The sequence below is a fragment of the Gossypium hirsutum genome, chromosome D09, assembly GCF_007990345.1.
Source record: "Gossypium hirsutum isolate 1008001.06 chromosome D09, Gossypium_hirsutum_v2.1, whole genome shotgun sequence".
Classification (NCBI taxonomy): domain Eukaryota; kingdom Viridiplantae; phylum Streptophyta; class Magnoliopsida; order Malvales; family Malvaceae; genus Gossypium; species Gossypium hirsutum.
The window spans coordinates 37826806-37851881 of record NC_053445.1 but is presented as its reverse complement, the minus strand read 5'-3'; the positions used below and the strand labels follow the sequence as shown (position 1 = coordinate 37851881).

General features: G+C 32.8%; 1 protein-coding gene and 2 long non-coding RNA genes across 3 annotated transcripts; all 3 read left to right on the top strand.

Annotated features, from left to right (window-relative positions):
- The first annotated feature begins 687 nt into the window (after nt 1-687).
- LOC107891582 (subtilisin-like serine-protease S) lies at nt 688-4842 on the top strand. The gene is made up of 11 exons (XM_016816427.2): nt 688-1006; nt 1097-1188; nt 1337-1434; nt 1609-1761; nt 1846-1957; nt 2057-2594; nt 2746-2840; nt 3237-3476; nt 3555-3669; nt 3801-4005; nt 4117-4842. The coding sequence occupies exons 1-11, from the start codon at nt 929-931 to the stop codon at nt 4662-4664; spliced, it is 2274 nt and encodes a 757-aa protein (XP_016671916.2). The 5' UTR covers nt 688-928; the 3' UTR covers nt 4665-4842.
- A 3948-nt stretch (nt 4843-8790) lies between these two features.
- LOC121220868 (uncharacterized) lies at nt 8791-11934 on the top strand. The gene is made up of 2 exons (XR_005918084.1): nt 8791-11442; nt 11597-11934. It is a non-coding gene; the product is annotated as an uncharacterized lncRNA (long non-coding RNA).
- A 1000-nt stretch (nt 11935-12934) lies between these two features.
- On the top strand, nt 12935-15432 carry LOC121220867 (uncharacterized). The gene is made up of 2 exons (XR_005918083.1): nt 12935-13022; nt 13697-15432. It is a non-coding gene; the product is annotated as an uncharacterized lncRNA (long non-coding RNA).
- The last annotated feature ends 9644 nt before the right edge of the window (nt 15433-25076 follow it).

The following is a 25076-nucleotide window of genomic DNA, read 5'->3' as shown; positions in this document are numbered from 1 at the left end:
CTCCCTTGGGTATATATATATACATGCCGCAGTACAATAATAAAAAGAAGGTTCAAAAGAATAAGGAAGACATCTTTCAGATGGCTTGAAAAGGGAAAATATACATTTTGTTATCAAATAAAAAGGTATCTAATGTACATGAATTAAACCTAGCTTTTTCATGATATTGGTTATCAATTTCTATTAAATGTACTTGTTTCTTTTCCTTCAATGCGAGGTAGATTTGATATTGTCATGATTGTGTTTAAAACATCATCTTTTCATATAAAATTCAATATGTCAATAATTCATAGTATATAGATTTTGATATATTTAAGTAGGTTTGATATCTTGTCAAATTGTCTCATATTTTAATTATTTTTGTTGTATTATGTGTCCAAAATCATTAGTTGTAAATGGACCTTCAAATTGACTAATCTTGTAGGACACGGTTTTTAGCTTTATTTAAACCCCATCAGTTCCTATATTAGAAAACTACCATCATTTAAGTAAATCAGAATGTAACTTGTATGTAAGCAAGTTGAACTTCAGAGAGTTGAGAAACTTCCATTTGGGAGTTGTTTGTGTGTCACTTCTGCTGATCTTAGATGCCCCAATGAACATTTATGTTCTTGTTCTTTCAACATTATCCAATTGAATAATTCCAATAACCAGACTTTGTTTTCTAATGGGAATTCATGATATGTAAGATCCTGCATGAAATAATACAAAAAAAGCCGGCTAATCATTATAACAAAAACAGATTCTGGGCTTCTTATACACTGAACTATTCAACCATAGTCAAATCAAGCCGGCATTAAACCTTTTTTTCTTAGTTTCTTTTCTTCTGCTATAAGAAGGGCATTTTACTGGTCATGCTTAATCATCATTTCCAGCTTTAAGCTAATATTCTCTTGCTTTTTAATCACTTGAACTCTGGTTCATCACCATGAGACTTGCTCAAGTTCTAACTCTTTTATTGTTCATTAGATTAACTCTGGTTCATGGAGCCAGTAGCAACGCCAAGGTAAGGAGAAAAATCTAATGGGAACTTAGATGATTTGTTTTAGGTGCCTAATCTGACAGTGTTCCATTGCATTTTTTGTTTGATTTGCAGCATTATATTGTATACATGGGGGAACATTCTCATCCCAACTCGGAATCTGTTATCAGTGCTAATCATGAAATGCTTGCTTCAGTTACTGGAAGGCATGCACTAAGCTAATTACTTATTTTTTCAGAAATTATTGGTTTGTTTAGCTTGTTAGTTCTCAGTAATGAAGATACAAACCATTTAATTTATTCACAGATACTGTGACAAATCATTGTTAATGAAGTTTTGGTATGTAATTTTCAGTTTGGAAGTAGCAAAGGAAGCTGCACTTCACCATTACAGTAAAAGCTTTAGAGGCTTCTCAGCCATGCTCACACCAGAACAAGCTAAAAGAGTTGCAGGTGTTGTTTTGCAAAACTCTAATATGCTCATTCTGATAAATCAAATAACACTAAAGTGTGAAACACAAAGCTGAAAAATTATAGTTGTTGACCATGTTTACATACATAAGAAAAAAGTTTTACCATGCAGTCCATAGCTGTAATAAATTCTCACCAATTGCACTTGCGTTGCAGAGAGCGATGGGGTTGTTTCTGTGTTCGAAAGCAGGACAAGTAAGATCCATACAACACGTACATGGAATTTTCTAGGAATAGATTCCATTCAACAATATAAGCAGCTTCAAATGGACTCATCCTCCAATGTTATTGTTGGTGTCATTGATAGTGGTAATGATTTGCAGGCATCTGCTTGCTTTGTTGATTCTTGAAAGTTCGATTCATAGGTCCTACTCATTAAACTTTATTCTTCAGGAATTTGGCCTGAATCAGAGAGCTTTAGTGATCAAGGATTCGGTCCTGTGCCTGACAAGTTCAAGGGAGAATGTGTAACTGGAGAACAGTTTGCATTGTCTAACTGCAATAGGTAACGATGATTCACATCAACGAAGCTTAATGTATTATACGAAAGAAAAGAGTACGGAATAACTGTGATTCCAATGATACATGGCCTCGAATTTTTCAGGAAAATTATAGGTGCAAGGTACTATTTCAAAGGGTTTGAAGCAGAATATGGGTCTCTTGAGTCTCAAGGAGGCACTTTCTTCCGGTCAGCTCGAGACAGTGATGGTCATGGAACCCACACTGCATCAACCGTTGCTGGATCGGTTGTAGCAAATGTCAGCTTACTTGGCATGGCTGGGGGCACTGCAAGAGGTGGTGCTCCCAGTGCCAGGCTTGCAATCTATAAAGCTTGTTGGTTTGGCCTTTGTAGCGATGCTGATGTTCTCTTGGCAATGGACGATGCTATTAGTGATGGTGCCGATATCCTCTCTCTTTCCCTCGGCCCTGATCCACCGCAATCTATATACTTTGAAGATGCCATCTCCATTGGATCTTTCCATGCTTTCCAAAAAGGAATTCTAGTTTCCTGCTCAGCTGGAAATTCATTTTTTCCAGGCACTGCAAGTAATGTTGCTCCTTGGATCCTCACAGTTGCTGCAAGTTCTGTGGACAGGATCTTCAAATCTAACATATATCTTGGCAATTCAAGAATTTTGAAGGTAAATTCTGTAAATATTTTTGCACTCAGGACCCTCTCCCAACAAGAAAAAACAAAAAAGAGCCTGAAAAGAACACAACAACTGAAGTAAAAAAGAATCTGGAACCTGCATATAAGGTTGATATTTTACCAGGATATTTTTATGCTCTCAGGGTTTCTCTTTAAACCCTCTGAAAATGGAAACCTCATATGGTTTGATAGCTGGTAGTGCAGCAGCTGCAAAAGGAGTTCCACCATCCAATGCTAGGTACGCCTAAAACTTCAACTCTGCAGCGTTACATATATGAAACATGTTCATGATCATTATATGCCTCATAATTGCATTTCAATGTCGATTAATGCATATAATCACACAAATTATACCAAATATTCATTCCCTATTGGTTCATTTCTATATTTTCCCCATAAGGAATTTTATAAGAATGCATGCCATGTGATTGCTTTATAACCAAGATACCTGGAAAACAATCCTCTGGTTAACTCAGAAACCGTAGGTAGACATAGGTTAGAAGACCGACATTCTACATCCTTATACTATGAAGCAAATGGTCTAAAGATCAAAGCTTGGAACAAGGCCTAGGATTAAGCATAATGACAAATGGCTTCTCAAAATTCACCTGATGCGATTTCTACTATGTTCTAGCTTTTGCAAGAACAATACTCTAGATGCTACTTTAATCAAGGGGAAGATTGTGGTGTGCACAATTGAGACATTAACTGATAACCGAAGAGAGAAAAGCATATTTATCAGACAAGGTGGCGGAGTTGGTATGATACTTATTGATCCATTGGCGAAAGACATTGGTTTCCAGTTTGTGGTCCCAGGTACTGTAATTGGTCAAGAAGAAGCAGTACTGCTACAAAAATATATGGAAACTGAAAAGTGAGTACTTTGAGAATTAAACACACACTGCATTACTGTTTCAGAATTGAACGGTACTAACTACTTACATTGTTACAGGAATCCAGTAGCCAAAATCTACCCAACAATAACGGTTCTAAACACTAAACCTGCACCAGCAGTTGCTGGATTTTCTTCCATGGGACCAAACATTGTAACTCCAGAGATCATTAAAGTAACTTCTACAACATTCTCAAAACTTTTCTGCTCATGCCTTAACGTGACATTATCCCTGCTATTTCAAACAATTTTAATGAGGAAACTATAATCCATAAGATTGAACTACATGGTGCAAATCTCTTGCAGCCGGATATTACAGGACCTGGACTGAACATTCTGGCAGCATGGTCTCCAGTAGCAATTGAAGCCTCTGCTGAACGTTCTGTCAATTATAACATTGTCTCTGGAACTTCAATGTCTTGTCCTCATATATCTGCGGTTGCTGCAATTATAAAATCTATCAAACCTTCATGGAGTCCAGCAGCCATAAAGTCTGCAATAATGACAACAGGTTAACAATTTTCTTCAATGAATAGTATCAGTATACTTAGTTGATGCTTCAAATATACCCTTTTTTATTGGTCTTGTTTTACATCTAAAACTTCATTTGTTGCTGCTACAGCTACTGCCCTTGATAACACCAAACACCTGATTGGAAGACAACCTTTTGGCAATGAGACTACGCCTTTTGACTATGGATCTGGACACATAAACCCAACAGCAGCACTTGAACCTGGTCTAATTTATGACCTTGATTCAACTGATATCATCAATTTCCTTTGCAGTATAGGTGCAAGCCCTGCACAACTGAAAAACCTCACTGGCCAACTAACTTACTGCCAAAATCCTCCTATACCATCCTATAATTTAAACTATCCTTCAATTGGTGTGTCCAACATGAATGGAAGTTTATCTGTTTATCGAACAGTTACATATTACGGAAAAGACCCGACGGTTTATTATGCATATGTAGACCATCCAGTTGGTGTTAAAGTTAAGGTTACACCTTCAAAACTTTGCTTTACAAAGACTGGAGAGAAGATGAGCTTCAAGGTTGATTTCATCCCCTACATGAACAGTAGTGGAAGCTTTGTCTTTGGGGCTTTGACATGGAGCAATGGCATTCACAAAGTTAGAAGTCCTATTGGTCTCAATGTGCTCTCTGTTTAGGGAGAAACTATTTACTGCATTTTTGAATTTGAGTTCATGTAAGTTCAATTTCCTCATGGACTATCCTGTTCAAAGCCTTTATGTGTAGCCAACCATTACCAATTACTATCTTATTATCAATACCTTTGGTCAGTTTCAAGTTTCTATCTAGGAAATTGCTTGATATTCAAGTTTACCACCATCATCCTTAAGAAATTGCTTGGAAGGTGCATTATCCTATTGCTTCATTTGGATTCGGATTGATCTTCTTATTTCCGGCTTAATAAGTGCATATATTTAACGTGATTGATCAAACTCATCATTTACACTATAAAATAAAATATCATAGAACATAACAAATAAAAATATACTAATATGACAAAACATTCTAACATTCTAAACGAAATCTCAAACTTCAATATACAATATAATTACGTTTTATAACATTTACTTGATAAAAATAATTTGAGAGTTCGTTTAAAATGTTGGAATAAATATATTTAATAAGGATAAATAGATACCTATTTATATTGGGTTGAATAGATTAACAATAAATATATTTAATAAGGATAAAGTATTATCTTTTGAAATATCTATAAAAAGTATATAAATATGAAATGATTTTTAATGTTGCCAAACATTTAAACTGTAATGTTTTAGGAATAAAATGTGGAACTAAAATGTTTAATATATTCCTATACTAGTGTTTTTTTTTCGTGCTTTATAAAATTTTTATTTCTACTTAGAGTAGAATATTATTTGTGTTTTATTAATTTAATCGGGATTTTCTTATTCTCTATATAAATAGATGACATTGATAGAGTTATTAACACAAGTTATATACAAGTCAAATATTGTTATTCTGTCATAAATTATTAGTGATAATTTATTTTCTTAGAATAAATTTTAATTTCTAAGAATTACAATTCTATCGGTTTCTATTGAGAGAGAATTACTTTCCTACTGAAAGTAATAAATTATTTCTAGTTTTGTGCTCGGTTCATGATTGTTCGAGCCCACACTCGAAGCAATTCGTGATATGAGAATAAAGGAGAAGGTCATTCAGTTGAAAACTGAGAACGTCTAGCAACTATCTCACAAAAAGCACAAGTACTTTTTAGGAAAAAGTTTATTATTACAAATATCACAAACTAATTCGATTTTCAAAATTTTAATTTTCCATTGTGACATAAAATCGTTTTCTAAACCAAAATTTTCCAACACATATATCCAACTTTCTACCCTGAACCCATTTATCATCCCACAATCTAATATGTTCCCCACTCAACACTTGCCACTAAGTATTCTCCTAAAAAAAATCCCTACCTTCGTTTATACTTGACCACGCCCAAGAGGCTCTTCCCCCTTTCTTAGCCTCAAAGAAAGAACAACTAGGAAAATAAATCCCCTTCAAAACTTTCAACCAAAAAGCATTTTCATTATTAAGAACCCTTCAACTTTGCTTAGCCAACGAAGCCTTATTAAAAATGTGATGATCCTTAAAACGCAGTCCACCCTTTTCTTTCCTTTTTGTCAAATTAAACCAGCTCATCAAATGGATTTTTCCTGATCCCACTAGAAATTTGCTAAAGTTGAATTAATCTCATCACATACATTCTTTGTAATACAAAAACACTGCATAGAATACACAGGTATATCAGTTGCAACAACCTTAATAAGAACTTCTCTAATTAAGTAAAGGATAGCTAACACCAGGAATGCTAAGGTGCAGGAACACTCCGGTGCCATAGCCAATAGCCCCCTCACTTGACTTCGATTACTCCTGCTTACATCGAAACATCTTCTCTTCTCTTCTTTTAACCCCTTCCTTTGGTCGGTCCCTTATCTCTTCTTCTTTTAACCCCTCCTTTCAGTCGATAGCTATAGCACGATTGATTGAGTTCGATATGCTACTTAAAATATCATAAGTGATCAAATGAACCACCTAAAGGAATGTTATTCTCCTTGTGTGTACTCGTGGTAGCTGATAACACCTTAATGAGCAATGCTCGTAAGGAAACCTATTAGAGGCTAGGTGACAAGACGGCATGGGTTGGAATATAATTGTGAGGCCCAAACCAGTTGGGGTAGACAATTGAATGAATGGCAATTGTATATCAGTTGAAACTACCTATTTATAGTTCGTGTTTCGCTATTGGAAAATCACCAACACGACACAAGCCATACTCGATCGATGTTAGCTCCATACGATAAACCATATGGTAAGGGAACCGATTTAGCCTTTAAAGCTTTTTCGAATTTTTCATACCATGTACGGGTGGTGAGGCAGAGGGAGAGGTGACCCTTGCCCCAAGGGGCTACTTTACTTATTGTCTATTTATATTTTAGAAGACTTTACTTTTCATTCAATAGCTCATCTTGTAATAGCCCGATTTTTAGAAATGTTGAAAACAATGGTACGAGACCACCAAATTCGGAAAATTAGCTCATAAATTTTATTATTTAATAATTACGAGCCAAATATGATTTTTAAGAGATTTTTGAATTAGTAATTTGTGTGTTTATGTACACTTGCTTGAATAAGTGTAATCAATATATTTATTTGATAGAATCTTATGTTTAATTGTTAAATTAGAAACTGATAAGTACTTAAAATCATGAAATTAAACTTGAAATACATAGAAATGATAATTATTTGATATACTAAAATATGACATGGAAAATATATGTATGTGAAACTTGCCTAATAATTATGCATATTTAAGATTATGAACTGCTACTGGAATAAATATACATTGAACTTATAAAAAAATTATGGTACATGAAATATTGTCATAATGAATTGAATAATTTATATTTAAAAAGAAACAACAATAAAATGATACGTATCATGACATGTAAATATGAGACTATCTTTGATACGTTGATACAAGGAAAATTATGTGTAATAAAACGAGTAATAAATTTAAGTGAGACATGGCGAGAAAATAAGCTTGTCAATATTAAAGTACGCTAACCAATGTTGTTGCTTGAAGTTTAGGCAAGTGCCAAATTACTGTTGAATGGTAATATGTTTAATTATAAGGTGCATTGGAATGGTAAGTGCTTAGATGAAAATTATAATTGAGCTTATGAAAGAGTGGAAATGTTTTAGTTATGCAATTTCTTATGAAAAGATTTGTTATGTGATACGCCCGTATGAACCCTGCATCTAATTTAGAAATAAAAAAATTCTAAAATCTATCTATATATATATTTAGGATTCTGCGAAAAATTCCCTATAATTTCGATTTAATCCTAGTAGGTTCCTAATAAATGTTTTGGGCTTTGAGAGCCCAATAGAGGGACGTTATGATTATTTTCAGAATATGAATAATAAATGATTTAGAATTATTAAAAATGTTCAGTAAACTCCGGTAATGCCTCGTGCCCTATTCCGACAACGGATACGGGTAGGGGGTGTTACACATCTCCTATAAGAGAAGGAGGTTTCTTTACCCCTACGGCAATAGGCCCTTATTCAAGAGTACCCTTTCCCCAGCCTCCAATCATCTTTGAAGAGAAGACAAAGCTCAGATGAATTACAGTCTGCCTCACCCCTTATTAGTGACTTTGGTCAAAAAAGGGAATATGGCAATAAATATAGCTTTGACTTAGAATTAGACCTTCTGTAGACAGAACTTCAAACTTCTGGATAGGCTTGAGAAAGCCTAGACTAAAGGTTCCTAATAGCCTAGCCAGACTCATCGGGTAAGGAATCCCATCCTCAGTGAAGCCAATAAGTAAGCCCAAGTCCGTGCAAGAATGCTAGCTAGACCTATTAAAATTCAAAGCCCATCAAAGACTCTCCTACATGAAAGGATTTGAGTCCATCCAAATGATATTAAACAAAATCTTATTTTGGAAAGAATGGAAAAGTAAGGGATTTAAGTCTATTCCACATCTCTCTCACGTGTGATTCATCCTAACAACTATAGATTAGGTTTTTCTACTTAATTAAGTTGGCTATGCAAATTTTTTTAATTTTTTCACATAGGCAACGTGATTCGGGGGCATATTTGTTGCTTCCCAAGGTAGTTAGTTCACCACATAGGCATGTTAGTACTAAAGTGTAGAAAGGTATTAATTCATCCAATTCATGCCGCATTGCGAGATTGCTCTACCACTCTATAAATGGAGGCTCGATAACTGTCTTCACTTCATCAAATTCAAATCAAAGAAATTGAGTACTACTATGGATGTTGTAAACAAGCTTTCTGCAATTGCTGCCGAAATAGGGCAACTGCAAAATGAAATTCAAGAGCATCGTAGATTGCTAAAATTCTTTTTAAGAAATGTTAGAACAATAGATCCTTGGCTATGGACAACCTATAAATCCCTACTTACGGGATCATCTTATTGATTTACTTCGTAAGTCAAAGGCTCAACTAGAGATCTTCTTTCAGTTCTTCTTTTTCTTCCCTCGACCTCGACCCCTATTATTTTGAGGTCATATATAGTATTCAGAGTTTGCCTCAATTTGGTACCACTCTCGGGGCCTGCATAGAAACAGTGTTTTACATCTAGATGTCCAGTCAAGTGTTGCGCCTCAACGTATTTCGAGGAGAATCGACTAACTTTGGGTTCGAGTGACATTTTACCCCTAACCACGGATCCATTGTTCTAACACTTCTCAAAAGGAAGTTTAGCAATCTACGATGCTCTTGAATTTCATTTTGCAGTTGCCCCATTTCGGTAGCAATTGTAGAAAGCTTGTTTGTGACATCCATAGTAGTAGTCAATTTCTTTTATTTGAATTTGATGAAGTGAAGACACTTATTGTAATGACTCGGTTTCTATTGGTGGCAGAAACAGTAGTTTTGGAACCCCATTCTCTGATAGTCGAGTCCATAAATATTACTTATTAAAATTTACAAGGTCATTATAGCATTATATTAAATTCTAGTTTATTAAATTTGGTTATTTAGAAAGTTAGTCAAGGTACAAGTGTATTGGTTCAAAAGTAAGTAGTTTTGGAAAATGAGGTATCGAAACTTCGTTTCTATAAACTGAGCTTGTAAATATTTTTATTAAATATTTATGGAGCTTTTTTATAGGTGAATTTAATTGTGGTCTGGAGGTTTTAGTATTTTGATGACTAATTGAGGTATAAGGACTAAATCATAAAAATTAAAAAAATAATTGCTACTTCTTTTTATTAACTAAACGAGTCAAATAGTATTATTGAAGGAATTTAAATGAAAATTATGCCATATTCTATTATAGTGGATGGTTATAACATGGTCTTAAGTGGAAATATGTTAATTATAATATTTAATTAATACTAAAATAAGATAAAAACATAAAAGAAAAACAAATAACTCATCATCTTTTCTCATTTTCTACTACCAACCGAATTCACCATGAATGAACTAAGGAAACATTCAGTCATCTTCTTCTCCTTGCATGGTAATTAATTCTAAGCTCATTTTTCGTAAATTTTATGTTTCTACGATCTTTGTAGCTTAATCTAGCTAACCCAAGTATTAAATCGTAAAAATGTTAAAATTTTTGAAATGTTTTCATTGATGATTTTTGATGTTTTTGTTGTTAAATAGTTTATTTATAAGCTTAGATTTGATTATGAACTAATTTGTAAAGTGAAATTTTTTAAAATTTAAGTATAAGGACTAATGTGTAAATAATTCAAAAGTGGCATGAAATTTCTGTAATTATTGATAATAGAGGGCTGTATATGAATGAATTTGAAATGGGTTTAAAAATCAAAGCTTAAATGTGAAAGTTATGATAGTTTTGATTTTAGGGACTAAATCGAATAAAATTTAAAAGTTCAAAAAGAGTTTGTAAAATGGAATTAATAGGTCATATGCATGTATTTGAGTGTTGTAAAATATTTGAATTGATAAATTGAATTTAATTACCATATAGATCAAGGATTGAACCAATTGGAGCTTAATCGCAGAAATAGGAAAAAATTACGAAATAGTCCTTGGTGTTGTATTTGTTATTGGGTTGGTTAGGTAAGTTCATAAGGGGATTAATTTATTAATCGATGATATGTTTGTATTGTATTGTTTTGTTTTATAGTTGAATTGTTATTATATAATGTTTTTGGCATCAAAATGATTAAATCAAAAAATATAAAATATCTATACATGAAATAGATATTGATTAGGTAGCAATTGATTAATGGTATGAAGTAAATACTATGGAATTTAATGGATTATAAAAGGGTGAATGTTATATAATATAGGTTAGATTTATACAAAATGAATTAGTATAATTTAGGTACCATAATGAGGTACATTGGTTTAGATGAATGGAAATTAGTGGATGTTGAGCTTGATTATGAAATTGATATGTATATAATGAATATTATATAGTTTAAATGTATATGCATAGCTTGGAATTTATGGTTTATAACTTCACAAATTAACTCATTTAAATTTCTATATACTTTCTTTGCTTAACATGATCAGAGGTAAAAGTAAGTTGAAAATAATTGATGGAATCAAGTTGTTGTGAAATGTTGATTCTCGTGATGAAAGACTGAACTGTATTGGATTGAAAATTGTTATGTTATGAGATGACTTGTTTAATTGAGTTATGAATTTAAGTTGTTGGAATATAATTGAAAATTCTATAGAAAAATTCGTTACTTAGTGAATGTACAAGTAATGCTTTGGTTTACCTGATAAGGCACTGGGTGCCAATTAAATTGATGAGTGCTGGGCGCAATTAGGTTACTTCGATTTATCTAATGAGGTACTAGGTGCCAATCGTATCAATGAGCGTCAGGAGTAAATTCGTCACTTCGAAAGATTGATATAGAATTGGGGTATGGTATGTCATTATAGTATAATTAATACATTTGGTATAATGTTATGTTTTAATAAAACCTTGAAAGTTCTCTTAAAATCTTCTAATATTGATATTGTTTATAGCGACGTCTTTGTATGGATTACTCAACGTTCAATTGTTTCTGTGCACAGGTTACATTGAGTATATGATCTTGTATATCGACTTCAACATACAGTGGCAGTCCCAAACTCAAGAGTTTGTGATAATTTTGGTTTGGTCATAGCATGTACCTAGGAGAGTTTTGTGGTTGAATATGTTATGTATTGGATGAATTTAACATTTTGAATGTTATATGAATATGTATATAATTATAAGTTGGTAATGATCTAGGTATTAGGTAATCCTTGTTGATGGTATAGGTATGTATGTTATAATGCTTATGTGGTGATAAGGTAATATGTTATAAACATGCTAGCAAATGAATGGCATGTGTATACTAAGTTTGAATGGATTTGGTAAGGTTTGTGCATGTTTGAATGGTTGAAAGGAAGCGTTATTATAATATGCTTAAAATGGTCAATGATGTATTGTAACAGCCCGGTTTAGACCCTAGTCGGATAGTGGTTTTGGGACCATGAATCCTAGTCAGAAAAATATTTTAAAAATATTTTTGGTGTTTACAGTATGTGAATTGATATGTGTGAAAGTTTTGTTTGAAAATTTTATCGTTTGGGTGCTCAATTTGCTAAAATGACTTAATCGCGTAAAATGCAAAAGTGGCTTGCTAATTGTTAAAGTGCTATATTGCTATGGCTTTTATTATGTGGGGCCATTATGTTGTAATTTAGCCATTGAACAATAGTATGGACGATTTTGGGCTTAAGTTATAATGTTTTCATATTATTTTATAAAGGTTAATATAGTAAATTATGTGTTAAAATGAAATTAAATAAAATTAAAACATAAAACCATGCATTTGTTCATCATCTTTGCCGAAAATACAAAAGAAAAAAAAAGAAAAGAAAAAGCTAGGTTCAGCCTTGTCCAAGCTTGATTAAGGTATGTGTTTAGCTCGGTTTTTGAAAATTTTTAAGTTTTTGAGATCGTTGCTTCGGATACTAGCTAACCCATGTTGGAATTTTTGAAATTGTTGATGTATTCATGATTTGCGATTGATGATAGCTTGTGGTTTTTTTTTGTTTGATGATGAAAAATAAATATATGTTGTTAGATTGTCAAGTTTAATTAAGTGATTTTTAGTAAAATTGCCTATCTAGGATTAAATTGTGAATTTCAAAAATTTAAGGGTCAAAATGTGAAATAAATGAAAGAAATGGGCTGCTAGGGACCTTAGTGAAATTCGGCCAAGCTTGGGTGTGGTGAAATTTTGAATATTTTGTGTTTTGTGAAATAGGGACTAAATTGTGAAAAATGTGAAATGTTAGGGGCTAAAATGCAATTTACCCATTTATGTATTTTTGGATGAAATTGAATGAATTTATGATTAAAAATTCAAATTTGTATTAATTTAGATCAAGAAAAGAAGAAATCAAATTTGGATCGAGGAAAAGCAAAAGTTGTCGAATAGTCGTCCCGATCCATTCGTCTTCGTCCGAGGTAAGTTTATAAGTAAATAAATATCGTTAAATTATAATGTACATGTATTATAAATGCCGAATTGAATTTTAAGGAATATATATGTAAATGCCGAATTGTTATAAGCATAAGAGAATTGTTTATGAGTTTGATTCGATTGAATTACGACATCCGAAAGCCTCGTACGAACCTTAGGATTCTGGTATGTGATTTCGTGTAAGACCACGTTTGGGACGTTGGCATCGATTTGAGATTTACGTGTGAGACCATGTCTGGGACATTGACATTGTATATGACTTCGTGTAAGACCCTGTCTGGGACAGTGGCATCGATATTTGATTACATGTAAGACTATGTTTGGGACGATGGCATTGTACGAGCTGTTGAGCTATCAGAATATCCTTAATGATTTCGAATGGTATAACGGGAAAAGATAAGCAAGATCGAATATGAGTTTGGTTTAAATAAATCAGGTATGTTTTATGTTTATATGAGATTCGAATGAAGAGGTAAGTTTTGATGCAATTATGTAACCATATGAAATAACTTGTGAAATGTGATTATATATATGTATGAGTTTAGTTATATTCGACCAAATAGTAATAAGTGGTTAATGTCCTTATTATACTTTATTTTCTTATAACTTACTAAGCTTTTCAAGCTTATTGTGTGTGTGTTTGTTCGTTGTTTTATAGATTTTGGAAAGCTAGTTACGAGCTCGGGGATCGTCAAGAAAGTCTGTCACACTATATACCGTTATTTTGGTATTTTAAAAGCTTGAATTATAACCCTATGGTATGTATAGGCTAGTATTTGTTTTGGTTGATTTTGAATTTGTTTATAAGTCATGCGAAAATGGCTAGAGATGATGCTTATATTTGTGCATTTTCGGTTATGGTATTTGTGTGTGGTGTGTTTGGTATTTGAGTTCGGTATGAAGTAATGATATATATATATGGCTTATGATTAGTTCACTTTGGTAAGCTTGATATATGATTGTTGGATGTGTTTTGGTTGTGGATTGTTAATAATGCAAATGATAGTGATTTTCGGTCATGTATTAGCTTAATTTGTAAACATAAATGATGAGTTTGATCTAATTTGTGGTTCGGCAATGGTGATTTAATCATGTAGTTAATTGTTTAGTTATATATTAATATTGAAATTGGTTGTATTCATTAAGTGTGAACTATGCTATACTATGGATATTTGACAATTTGATATGGTTATTTTGAGTCAATTTGAAATGGTATGCTTGCATTGGTGAAATGGTTTAGAAATGGTGAATAATGTGTATAAGTATATTCGGCTAAAGTATTAGACTCATATTATTGTGTAAGTGATATGGTTTATGTTATGTATTGAAGTTATCTTGGATGACTGAATATGCGGATAACTGATAGGTATATGTATGATTTTATAAAGTGGATTGGCATGAGTTGATATGATGAGTATGTATTGAATGTGAATTGGCTATATAGGTTTGGTTGTTAAATGACAATCGAGGAAACTGTTTCAGGTTAATTTTGCTAGCCGAAATGATAAGAAGCAAGTTGGTCTTGTGTTATAATTTGGTACAATGCATAATATGTGTAATAAACATAATTTGATTCGGCATTTGTACTTATGAATTAAGATGATTTGGTTTGATTTTCTTGATTATATTATAAACATATTGTATTGGTTATATGATTAGTTAATAAGTGAATTAAATGCAAGTTTATATTTGGCTTGTAATAGGTTTAATTAATAATTTATGCCTATGAAGTCATTGGTTGTGAAATGATCAACTTTGCTATAATTAGGAAATGACATATTTTAGCTTATGATTGAATGGCATAATTTTTACTATCCATGTGGTTAACCTTGATAGCTGAATAAGTAAGGAATGAATTTGCTAAGTGTGTATAAATCTTGACATGGTAAATAAAGCATGTTGGTCATGTTTTCATATCACCAATGCCGCATAAATGAATGAAAAATTTAGTAGTGAATTATGATTCGTTTGATGCTTAAATTGTACATGTGCAAAAGCATTATAATAATAGGTTTGATATTCAACTAATGGAATAGTTGTTTTGTTATATGTTCTATATATGATACGTTTTGATACATGCTAGAATATGTTTTAATTATGCAATGTTATGTTTGTTATAATTTTAAGATTCGATATTTGATTAAGTTACGAGCATCGATGTGATTGAATTTTTAGTTGTGAAATGAAATAATCATCTGTATGGACTTTGATATGTCCTAATGCCTTGTAACCCTAATCTGGCGACGGATACGAGTTAAGAGTGTTACATGTATGTTATATTTATTGTTTTGAGGTGCCTTGGATGGCATATTGGATATGTTTGAATATAATGTTATGTTTGGACTTGAATTCTTGAATTGAGGTGCCAGATGTGGCATATTGGTTAGACACTTAGATTGATATTTTTGGTATAATATTGATGCTTTTGAACTGGTTGAAACTTGGTATAAAATGTTGCTTGTGGTATAAGTGATTTAGGGTTAGAAAGCTTGTTTTAAAAGATATCTACAAGTAGACACGGCCAGGCACACTGTCGTGTGATCTGCACGTTTAAGGCAATTTTAGTGCACACGGCCACAGTTTGTTACACAACCCAATGACACTATAACAACCCTTACCCGAGACCGTTGTCGGAGTCGAGCACGAGGCATTACCTAACATAACTTACTAGTTCGGAGCATAAAAATTTGCTTTTTAAAAAAAATTAATTCACTTACGTTCATTCAATATGTCCCTAAAAAGAAATCTCGAGACCCTAAAACATGCAATAGAAACAGTTCGAGTCCAAACCGGGAACATTAATAATTTTTCAAATACTAAAACAAATTAAAACAATTCATTTCATTATTCATAATAAAATTGTCCCACTGTGCAATAGTCACTAATTTAATTATAACTCAAGTTACGAAACTAGAAATTTAGATCCATAAACTTTCCCTGAAACTAGACTCATATATCTTCTTACCATAAAATTTTTAGAATTTTTGGTTTAGCCAATTAGTACAGTTTATTCTTTAAATTCTCCCCTGTTTCACTATTCGACAGCTCTGACCAATCTTCACTAAAAATTAATTATCTCATTGTAAAGAATTCAGATAACATTCTCGTTTGTTTCTATTGAAAATAGACTCAATAAGGAATATAAACATATAAATTATAACTCCCAATTCTTTCTGTACAATTTTTAATTATTTTCTACAGTCAGAACAAGGGATTTCAAAAACTATTCTGACCCTGTCTCACTAAAATTAAAATATCTAAAAATATACAACTCTTTTGCTTACTATATTTCTTTCACATGAAAATAGACTTATTCATCTTTAATTTCGTCTCTCACTCAACTTGTAATTCAATTTCCACCTTTTCTAGTGATTTTTCAAAATCACATCAATGCTGCAGTCCAAAAACTGTTCCATTGCAAACTTTTACTCTTTTATAATTTCTTTGTATTAACTATCATTTAAGCATACACAATACCAAAACACGTTCATATATAGCCAATTCAATAGTTAATCATTATTGAATATTTACTTTCTACTTCTTAGACATATCATAAAGATACACACAAACTGACCAACTCCCTATACATGCCATATAAATCAAAAAGTTGTTTAACAAAATCTACCGAAGTAAATCTGGATAGTGTGATCGTTGATGTAGATCCGATACTCCGAAAATATATATACGTCAATCTACAAGAAACAATTAACACACACAAGTAAGCTTACAGAAAGCTTAGTAAGTTCATAGGCTCATAATAAAATATTACAAAAATTTCACTAACAACATTAATAAACAAATAAAAATTCAACATTTCCTACCAACCACAGTCTCAAACAATGAATCTATCCAATCGAGCTCAATATCAGATGTCAACTTCTATTCTGATATTTAGCTTCAATTGAACTTACAAATACCTGTCAAATTAATGATCGTCTTACGGAATTGAGTACATCGTTTTCCCGGTGCCATAATTTGCTTGAATATTTCACAAGGCTATAACTCAGTATGGTTTTCTTTACCGAAATACCATACCTACTTTTCACAACTCAATATGGTTTTCTTCATTGAAATACCATACCTACTTTTCACAACTCAGTATGGTTTTCTTCACTGGAATACCATACCTACGTTTCACACTTGGCCATGGATCCACCATGGACTTATTCGTCAATTCATCACTGGTTACCGAACGTATGTACTCAATCTTGCATATCCTTTAATTTGAACTAACAATCTCATTTTATTCTCATTTTTACCATAATCATAATTCAACAACAATATACAGATTGATATATTATATCATTCTCACATTAACAATTAATCAGAAAAGTTCAGCTGTATGAACTTACCTGGGTCAATTCGTTGAAGTTGTAAAACTTCAGAAACTAGTTCGATACTTTCTCTTTTCCACGTTTATCTTCGGATTCCCGATCTATAATATAAATTTTTCCATTCATTAGCATCTAATTCAATACTAATTTAATTCACAATTTATGCCTTTAAATTTTCAAAATTACACTTTTACCCCTAAAATTTACAATTTTTACAATTTGGTCCCTACTCAATTAACCCTTCAATTGATCTAATTTTTCTCAATTAACACCTTATCCAACCATTTTAGACTACTATACAGCCTTTGATATTCAGAATTTTAGTACAAAACCCCAATTCCTAACTCTTTCACAGTTAGGTCCTAAAAATCATTTTATGCTAAAATCACTTAATAAAATCATAATATAATAAAATGAAAACTTCAAATATATATTAATTCATCATAAAATTCCAGAACTTATTCATAGTAACTTACAAAATCACCCATGGAATCAAAAACTAATGAATTCAATAGTTGGACCTAGTTGTAAAAGTCACAAAACATGGTATAAAAATATGAGAAACCAGCTTGTTTCAGACCTCATATGGCTTTTTTTCTGATAAATTATGAAGAAATCTCTAGATTTTTCATTTTTATCTTTGTTTTATATATTTAATTTGTAAAATTTCCTATTTTGCCCTTGTTTCGCCTTACTTTCTTGCTGATTTTTCTTGCCCAACCGTCAAGCCTATATACTTTAGGCATAATTGCCTTTTAAATCCCTCCTTATTAGTCACTTAAGCTATTTAATCACAATTTAACAAATTTTGCAATATTTCAATTTAGTTTTTTTTAATTAATTGACTATCCAAACGTTAAAATTTTCTAACGAAACTTTTATACTAACTCAATGACACTCCATAAATATTTATAGAAATATTTATGGCTCGGTTTATGAATTCGAGGTCTCAAAACCTCGTTTTAGACCCAATTTACCTATTAAATTCTTTTTAAATCGCAAAATTCACTAAATCACAAAATTCATTAATTCAAAAATTCTTCTAAATTCACACTTGACTTATAATTATTAATTTATTAAATTTTAAGACTCACTGGTCGGATTTAGTGATCTCAAATCACTATTTCCAACACCACTGAAAATTATGCTGTTACAACCCTCCCCCCTTAGACAATTTCGTCCTCGAAATTTGTTACCTGAAAATAGGTTCGGATACTATGATTTCATTGATTCTTCTGTTTCCCAGGTTGCCTCCTCCATAACATGTCGATGCTATAGCACCTTTACCAACGATACCCGTTTGTTCCGCAATTCTTTAACTTCTCGAGCCAAAATTTTTACTAGTTCTTCTAAATAAGTCATGTCTGATTGTATTTCTGTCTTGGTATGAGGAATCACATGTGAAGGGTCTAATCTATACCGTCTCAACATAGATACATGAAACACATTATGAATCTTCTCAAGTTTTGGAGGCAAAGCCAATTTATAACCTACCGGACCAATTCTTTCTATGGCTTCATATGGCCCGATAAATCGTCGACTAAGTTTTCCCTTTCTACCAAACCGTAAAACTTTCTTCCATGGAGAAACTTTCAAGAACACCCGATCACCCACATTGAATTCTATATCTCTTCTCTTCAAATCTGCATACGACTTCTGACGATCGGAAGTAGCTTTCAAACTATCTTGAATAATCTTGACTTTCTCTTCAGTTTCCCGAATCAATTCCACTCCCACTAACTTCGATTCACTTAATTCTGACCAATACAATGAGGTTTTACATTTCCTTCCATACAAAGTTTCAAACGGTGTCATTTTGATACTAGTTTGGTAGCTATTATTATAAGCAAATTCAGCTAAAGGTAAATACCTTTCCCAACTACCACCGAACTCGAGTTTACAACACCTCAACATATCTTCTAAAATCTGAATCACTCGCTCAGATTGCCCGTCGGTCTGAGGATGAAAAGATGTACTAAATTTTAACTTAGTACCTAAAGCTTCCTGTAATTTACTCCAAAATATTGAGGTAAACCTCGAATCTCGATCAGAAATAATAGACGTCGGCACTCCATGTAATTTCACAATTTCTGACACATATAATTCTGCTAACTTTTCAAGCGAAAAATCTGTTCTGACCGGAATAAAATATGCTGACTTAGTCAATTTATCAACAATAACCCAGACTAAATCTTTCTTTTTCGGAGTAACAGGTAATCCAAATATAAAATCCATCGTGACATGCTCCAATTTCCATTCAGGAATCATTACGGGTTGTAACAAACCTGTGGGCACTTGGTGTTCCGCTTTTACTTGCTGACAAATCAAACACTTTGCAACGAATTCACATATTTCCCGCTTCATACCAGGCCACCAATAAGTTCCTTTCAAATCACAATACATTTTCGTACTGCCCGGGTGAATAGAATACATGCTGTTATGGGCTTAAAAAAGAATATCATTCTTCAAATCTGAATTATTCGGAACACAAATTCTATTGCGAAAATACAACATACCTCCATCATCAATACTATATTCTCAACTCAATTTATCTCGAACCATCTGTTTCTTCAGTAAAAATTTTGGATCATCTTTTTACAACTCTTGAATCCGCTGAAAGAATACAGGTTTCACTTTCAGCTCTGCTAACACAGGACCATCTTCAGCAATAGATAAATGAGTATTCATAGCTCGAAGTGCAAACAAAGACGACTTTCGACTGAATGCATATGCCACTACATTAGCTTTCTCCGGGTGGTAATCAATAACAAGATCATAATCTTTTAACAACTCGAACCACCGTCTCTGTCTTAAATTCAACTTCTTCTAAGTCATTAAATACTTCAGACTTTTATGATCTGTATACACATAGCCTTTCTCACCGTATAAATAGTCCCGGGTGTTAATCAATAACAAGATCATAATCTTTTAACAACTCGAACCACTGTCTCTGTCTTAAATTCAACTCCTTCTAAGTCATTAAATACGTTAGACTTTTATGATTTGTATACACATAGCATTTCTCACCATATAAATAGTGCCCCCAAATTTTCAAAGCAAATACAATTGTAGCCAATTCAAGGTCATGTGTAGGATAATTCTTCTCATGTAGTTTTAACTGCCGAGAAGCATAGGCCACTACTTTTCCCAACTGCATCAGTACACAACCCAATCCATTTAAAGACATATCACTGTAAACAACATACGGTATACCCGATTCTGGTTGAGTTAAGATCGGAGCTTCTGTTAACATTTTCTTCAATTAATCAAAACTCTGTTGACACTCATCAGACCAAACAAATTCAACATTCTTCTGTAGTAATCAGGTCATCGGTGAGGCAATCATTGAAAAGTCTTTCACAAATCGACGGTAATAACCGGCTAATCCCAAGAAACTTAACACTTCTGTTATGTTCTTTGGAATTTTCCAATTCACAACTGCAGACACTTTACTCGGATCTACTGGAATCCCTTCAGCTGACACAATATGACCCAGAAATCCGACCTCATGTAGCCAAAATTCACACTTGCTAAATTTTGCATACAACTGTTTCTGTCTCTAGGTCTGCAACACAATTTTCAAGTGTTGAGCATGCTCGGATTCTGTCTTTGAATAGATCAGTATATCATCAATAAATACAACCACAAATCTATCCAAATAAGGTTGAAAAATACGATTCATCAGATCTATAAAAGTAGCAGGAGCATTTGTCAACCCAAATGGCATAACCAAAAATTCGTAATGACCATACCGGGTTCTAAAAGCAGTTTTTGGCACATCGCATTCTTTAACTTTTAATTGATAATACCCAGATCTAAAGTCTACCTTTGAAAACACTGCAGCACCTTTGAGTTGATCAAACAAATCATCTATACGAGGAAATGGATATTTATTCTTGATTGTAACCTTGTTCAACTGTCTGTAATCTATACACAGTCTTAATGAGCCATCTTTCTTTTTTACGAACAATACAGGTGCACCCCAAGGAGATGTACTTGGTCTGATAAACCCTTTGTCTAATAATTCTTGCAGCTGAATTTTCAACTCTTTTAATTCCGCCAGTGCCATTCTATACGGTGTTATGGATATCGAAGCTGTTCCTGGGATCACATCAATCACAAACTCAACTTCACGATCTGGTGGTAAACCGGCAATTCCTCAGGAAACACATCAGCAAATTCATTGACAACTGACAACTATTCTAACTTTGATCCAGAACCCTGAGTATCAAGAATATAAGCTAAATATGCTTTATTACCTTTCTCAACCAGTTTCTGAGCTGAAAAGGCTGAAATAATTCTGACATCATCTTTTATGTTTCCAAACTCAGTTGAAATTACTTCTCCTGCCTGGTTTTTCAAATCAATCTGTTTCTCTCGACAGTTCACTACAGCATCATGTTTTATTAACCAATTCATTCCCAAAATAACATCAAATTCCTGAAAAGGTAACAACATCAAATCAACAGGGAATTCACAGCCTTGTATTTTTAGTGGACAATTTCGACATATTAAATTAACTAATACACTTTGTCCTAAGGGATTTGTGACTTGCACATCATAATTAGTAGATTCAACAAACAATTTCTTTTCTGATGCTAATGCAGTGCAAACATAAGAATGTATAGATCCAGGATCAATTAATGCATACATAGAATCATCAAAAAGATAGAAAATACCAACTACCACATCTGGAGCTGCAGCCTCTTCCCTTGCTCGAATTGCATATGTACGTGTAGGTGCTCGAGCTTCGAATGGAATAGCAAAATCTCTTATTCCTGAGTGAGTAGTTCCCGCTGCACTAATTTGACCTGAACGTTTGCCTTTCTGAGTGGTAACTGTTTGTTTTTCTTTTTGTTCTTCTTCTTCCTTTGACAGTTTGGGGCAGCTTCGAATAAAATGATCAGTACCCCCACACCTATAACAAGCTCCAATTCTGCCCCAACATTCACCAATATGAAACCTTCCACAATTTTTACATCTAGGCTTGGAAAAATTCTGTACACTGCTAACACTAGCTGCAGGTTTAATAGTAACTCCAACATTTCGTTGAATTGTCTTACTTTTATTCAATCTTTCCGAAGTTGAAGTAGGTCGGCTTGAATCATTTTTGAACTTTTTGGCTGGAACTGCTGATATTGATCTAGAACAACTCCTGTAATAGACCCAATTTGCCCAGGCCCAAAAGCACAAACACAGATAAACCAAATAAAATAAAAAACCAATAAGCAGTCCATTTTACATGTCCATTTACGGACTTTAGGCCCAATACAAACTAACCCAATGTATAGCCTAACACTAGCCAAATTCTACCCTGACCCAATACAACAGACCCAAACCCTAGCCCAACTCGAAGTGGCCCATTTGGTTGAAACATCCAGAAACCCTAGGGTTTCTGGAACAATTTGCGCCGTAGGCAAGTCAGGCTCCTTTCACGAATGCACCACCACGCCTCTCAGGCGCCACGACATTGTACAGCCATTCCTGCAACAAATGAGAGATGAACAGCGCAACAGAGTCAGACCCCACGAGTGCTGCACCTCCATGCCAGGTCCACGCTCGCCTTCTCCAAGTTGGCCGCGTCCCTGACACTGTACGGCTGTACCTGCAACAAACGCAAACGAAAAAGAAAGCAGCGAAGAAAAGGAAAATCGTATTCTTTTTTATTTATATTTGTTCTAGATTTTCGGCCTATAAAAAAGAGCAAAAAAGGCCTTTGTAATACACAAAAAAAAAACCACACTCGTATTCAAAAAATACAAAAAGAGATCAAAACGGTGATTTTCGATTTTCTTTTCTTCTTTCCATTCGTATTTCGTTTCTTTTTTCGTTGAGGCATCTATTGTTTTTCATTAAAGGTAGAAATAGCAGTAAGAAGGGGAAAAAGGTACCTTGTGACGAGATTCAGGCCTCCTCCGTTGCCATCAGAGAACAGGTTCGGATCGGAGATCACTTGAGCCCCCTCAGTGCGCAGAACGGCGCAGAGAACATTAGTTCTATTTCGGTTCTCTGAAATGAAAACGTTTAGGGCTTTTAGTTTTTTAAACACGGGACTAAAACGTCACCGTTTACTGCTAACATAATAGCTTCAAAACGGCATCGTTTGACGACCAGATCCAGGCGGTGACCCGACCCGGGGTAGGATCTGCGCATGCTGGACTAATTGGTCTATTTGCTAAATAGGTCCCTGTGTGTTTACTGTGTTTACGATTTGATTTCTTTAATTGTTTGCAATTTGTACGGTGCATCTAACTTGTTTTCATTCAGGTCCAACTTGAAACGGTACCGTTTTATGTGGTTGATTGTAATTATTTTAATGCTTGCGTTTAATTGCTAGTTTAGTCCTTCAATGTTGAAACTGATTTCGATTTAATACAAATTTAGTTTTCTTTTTTTAAATTCCACAATATTTTTAATTAATTAAATCATACTTTCGTATATTGTAATATTTAATATTATTTGTGATATTTATTTTTAATAGTGTTTAAATTTATTATTATAGTTCAAAATGTAATGAATTATTTTTGTTTATTTTTTTATTCATTATACACCAATATTTTGAGTCAATTGCATTTTAATTTTGTTCTAATTTATCATCATTCAAATTTTATTTAAGTCTCGATTTGAAATTTGTTGATTATTGTTCTCAATTTCAAAAAAAAGAGAGAATGTTTTGCATATTAAATTTTGATTTCAAAAGTTTTAAAAAATCAAGTTTTATACCAATTCATTGTTTTTTTTAAAAGTATTGTAATATTGGCTTAACATTTTTCAAAATTATTATTGATATGATTTCTAAAATATAATACTTTACCCTCTTAAATTATTATTAATATGTTCTAAATTCATTGGCATCATTTTTAGATTTTCATGATATGGAATTATTTTAATATATGTGTATAAAATGAATTGTAACTTGTAATTTCTAAAATTTTATTCTACGCTTTAAAATTCTTATTCATTTCGATTATGTTGATTGGTTTACTTGTGATTAAATTATTTTTGTATTAATTATTCTCATTTTGTTATTTGTAAGATTGTTTACTAGTTTATTTGATTATTAATGTCGATGTATTATATATATGGTTGCTCCAAATTGTAGAATTAACTTGCTATTCATCATTCGCTTCGTATATTGTTATTCAATTATATTGTTTGTAAGAATTGCATTCTATTAAAACATTATAATTGTTCTATTTCAAAACTCCAAAAAAGGGCTTGGTGTTTAATAATTCTCGAGAGAATTGTGCCCTAACTTACTGGACTTCAATTCTCTTCGATGGATTTATATTATCAAGTTTCCATTTTATTAAAACCATACCGTTATTAGGATCCTAACTTACTGCATGTGGCATTTTGTTATCTCGATTTTAAAAAAATAAAAGGAAATTTTTGAGGTTTAAGAATTTCGAGAAATTGAACCCTAACTCACTGGATTTTGATTTCTCGATTGACTTAAATAATCAAATAACCTTCTTTAAACTCATTTTAAAAAAAAAGGAACGTACTTAATTTTGATGATTGAATTGTTGCACTCTAACTTACTGAGTGTGGCAATTTGTTTATTCAAAATAAGTACGTCTTGTTATTCAATTTGGTTTATTCAAATTTAAAATTTAAAAGGATCGTATTTTTTTTTAAAAAAATCTTTTCAAAAACTTCCACCCTAAGACATAGAACAATCAATTTGGTACCAATTTTGAG

Bases quoted from the DNA above. Each gene is read 5' to 3' on its own strand.
- LOC107891582 (XM_016816427.2), top strand. From the start codon at position 929: ATGAGACTTGCTCAAGTTCTAACTCTTTTATTGTTCATTAGATTAACT. The intron at 2,841-3,236 runs GTACGCCTAAAA...ACTATGTTCTAG, and splicing joins GTTCCACCATCCAATGCTAG to CTTTTGCAAGAACAATACTC. The intron at 4,006-4,116 runs GTTAACAATTTT...TTGCTGCTACAG, and splicing joins GTCTGCAATAATGACAACAG to CTACTGCCCTTGATAACACC.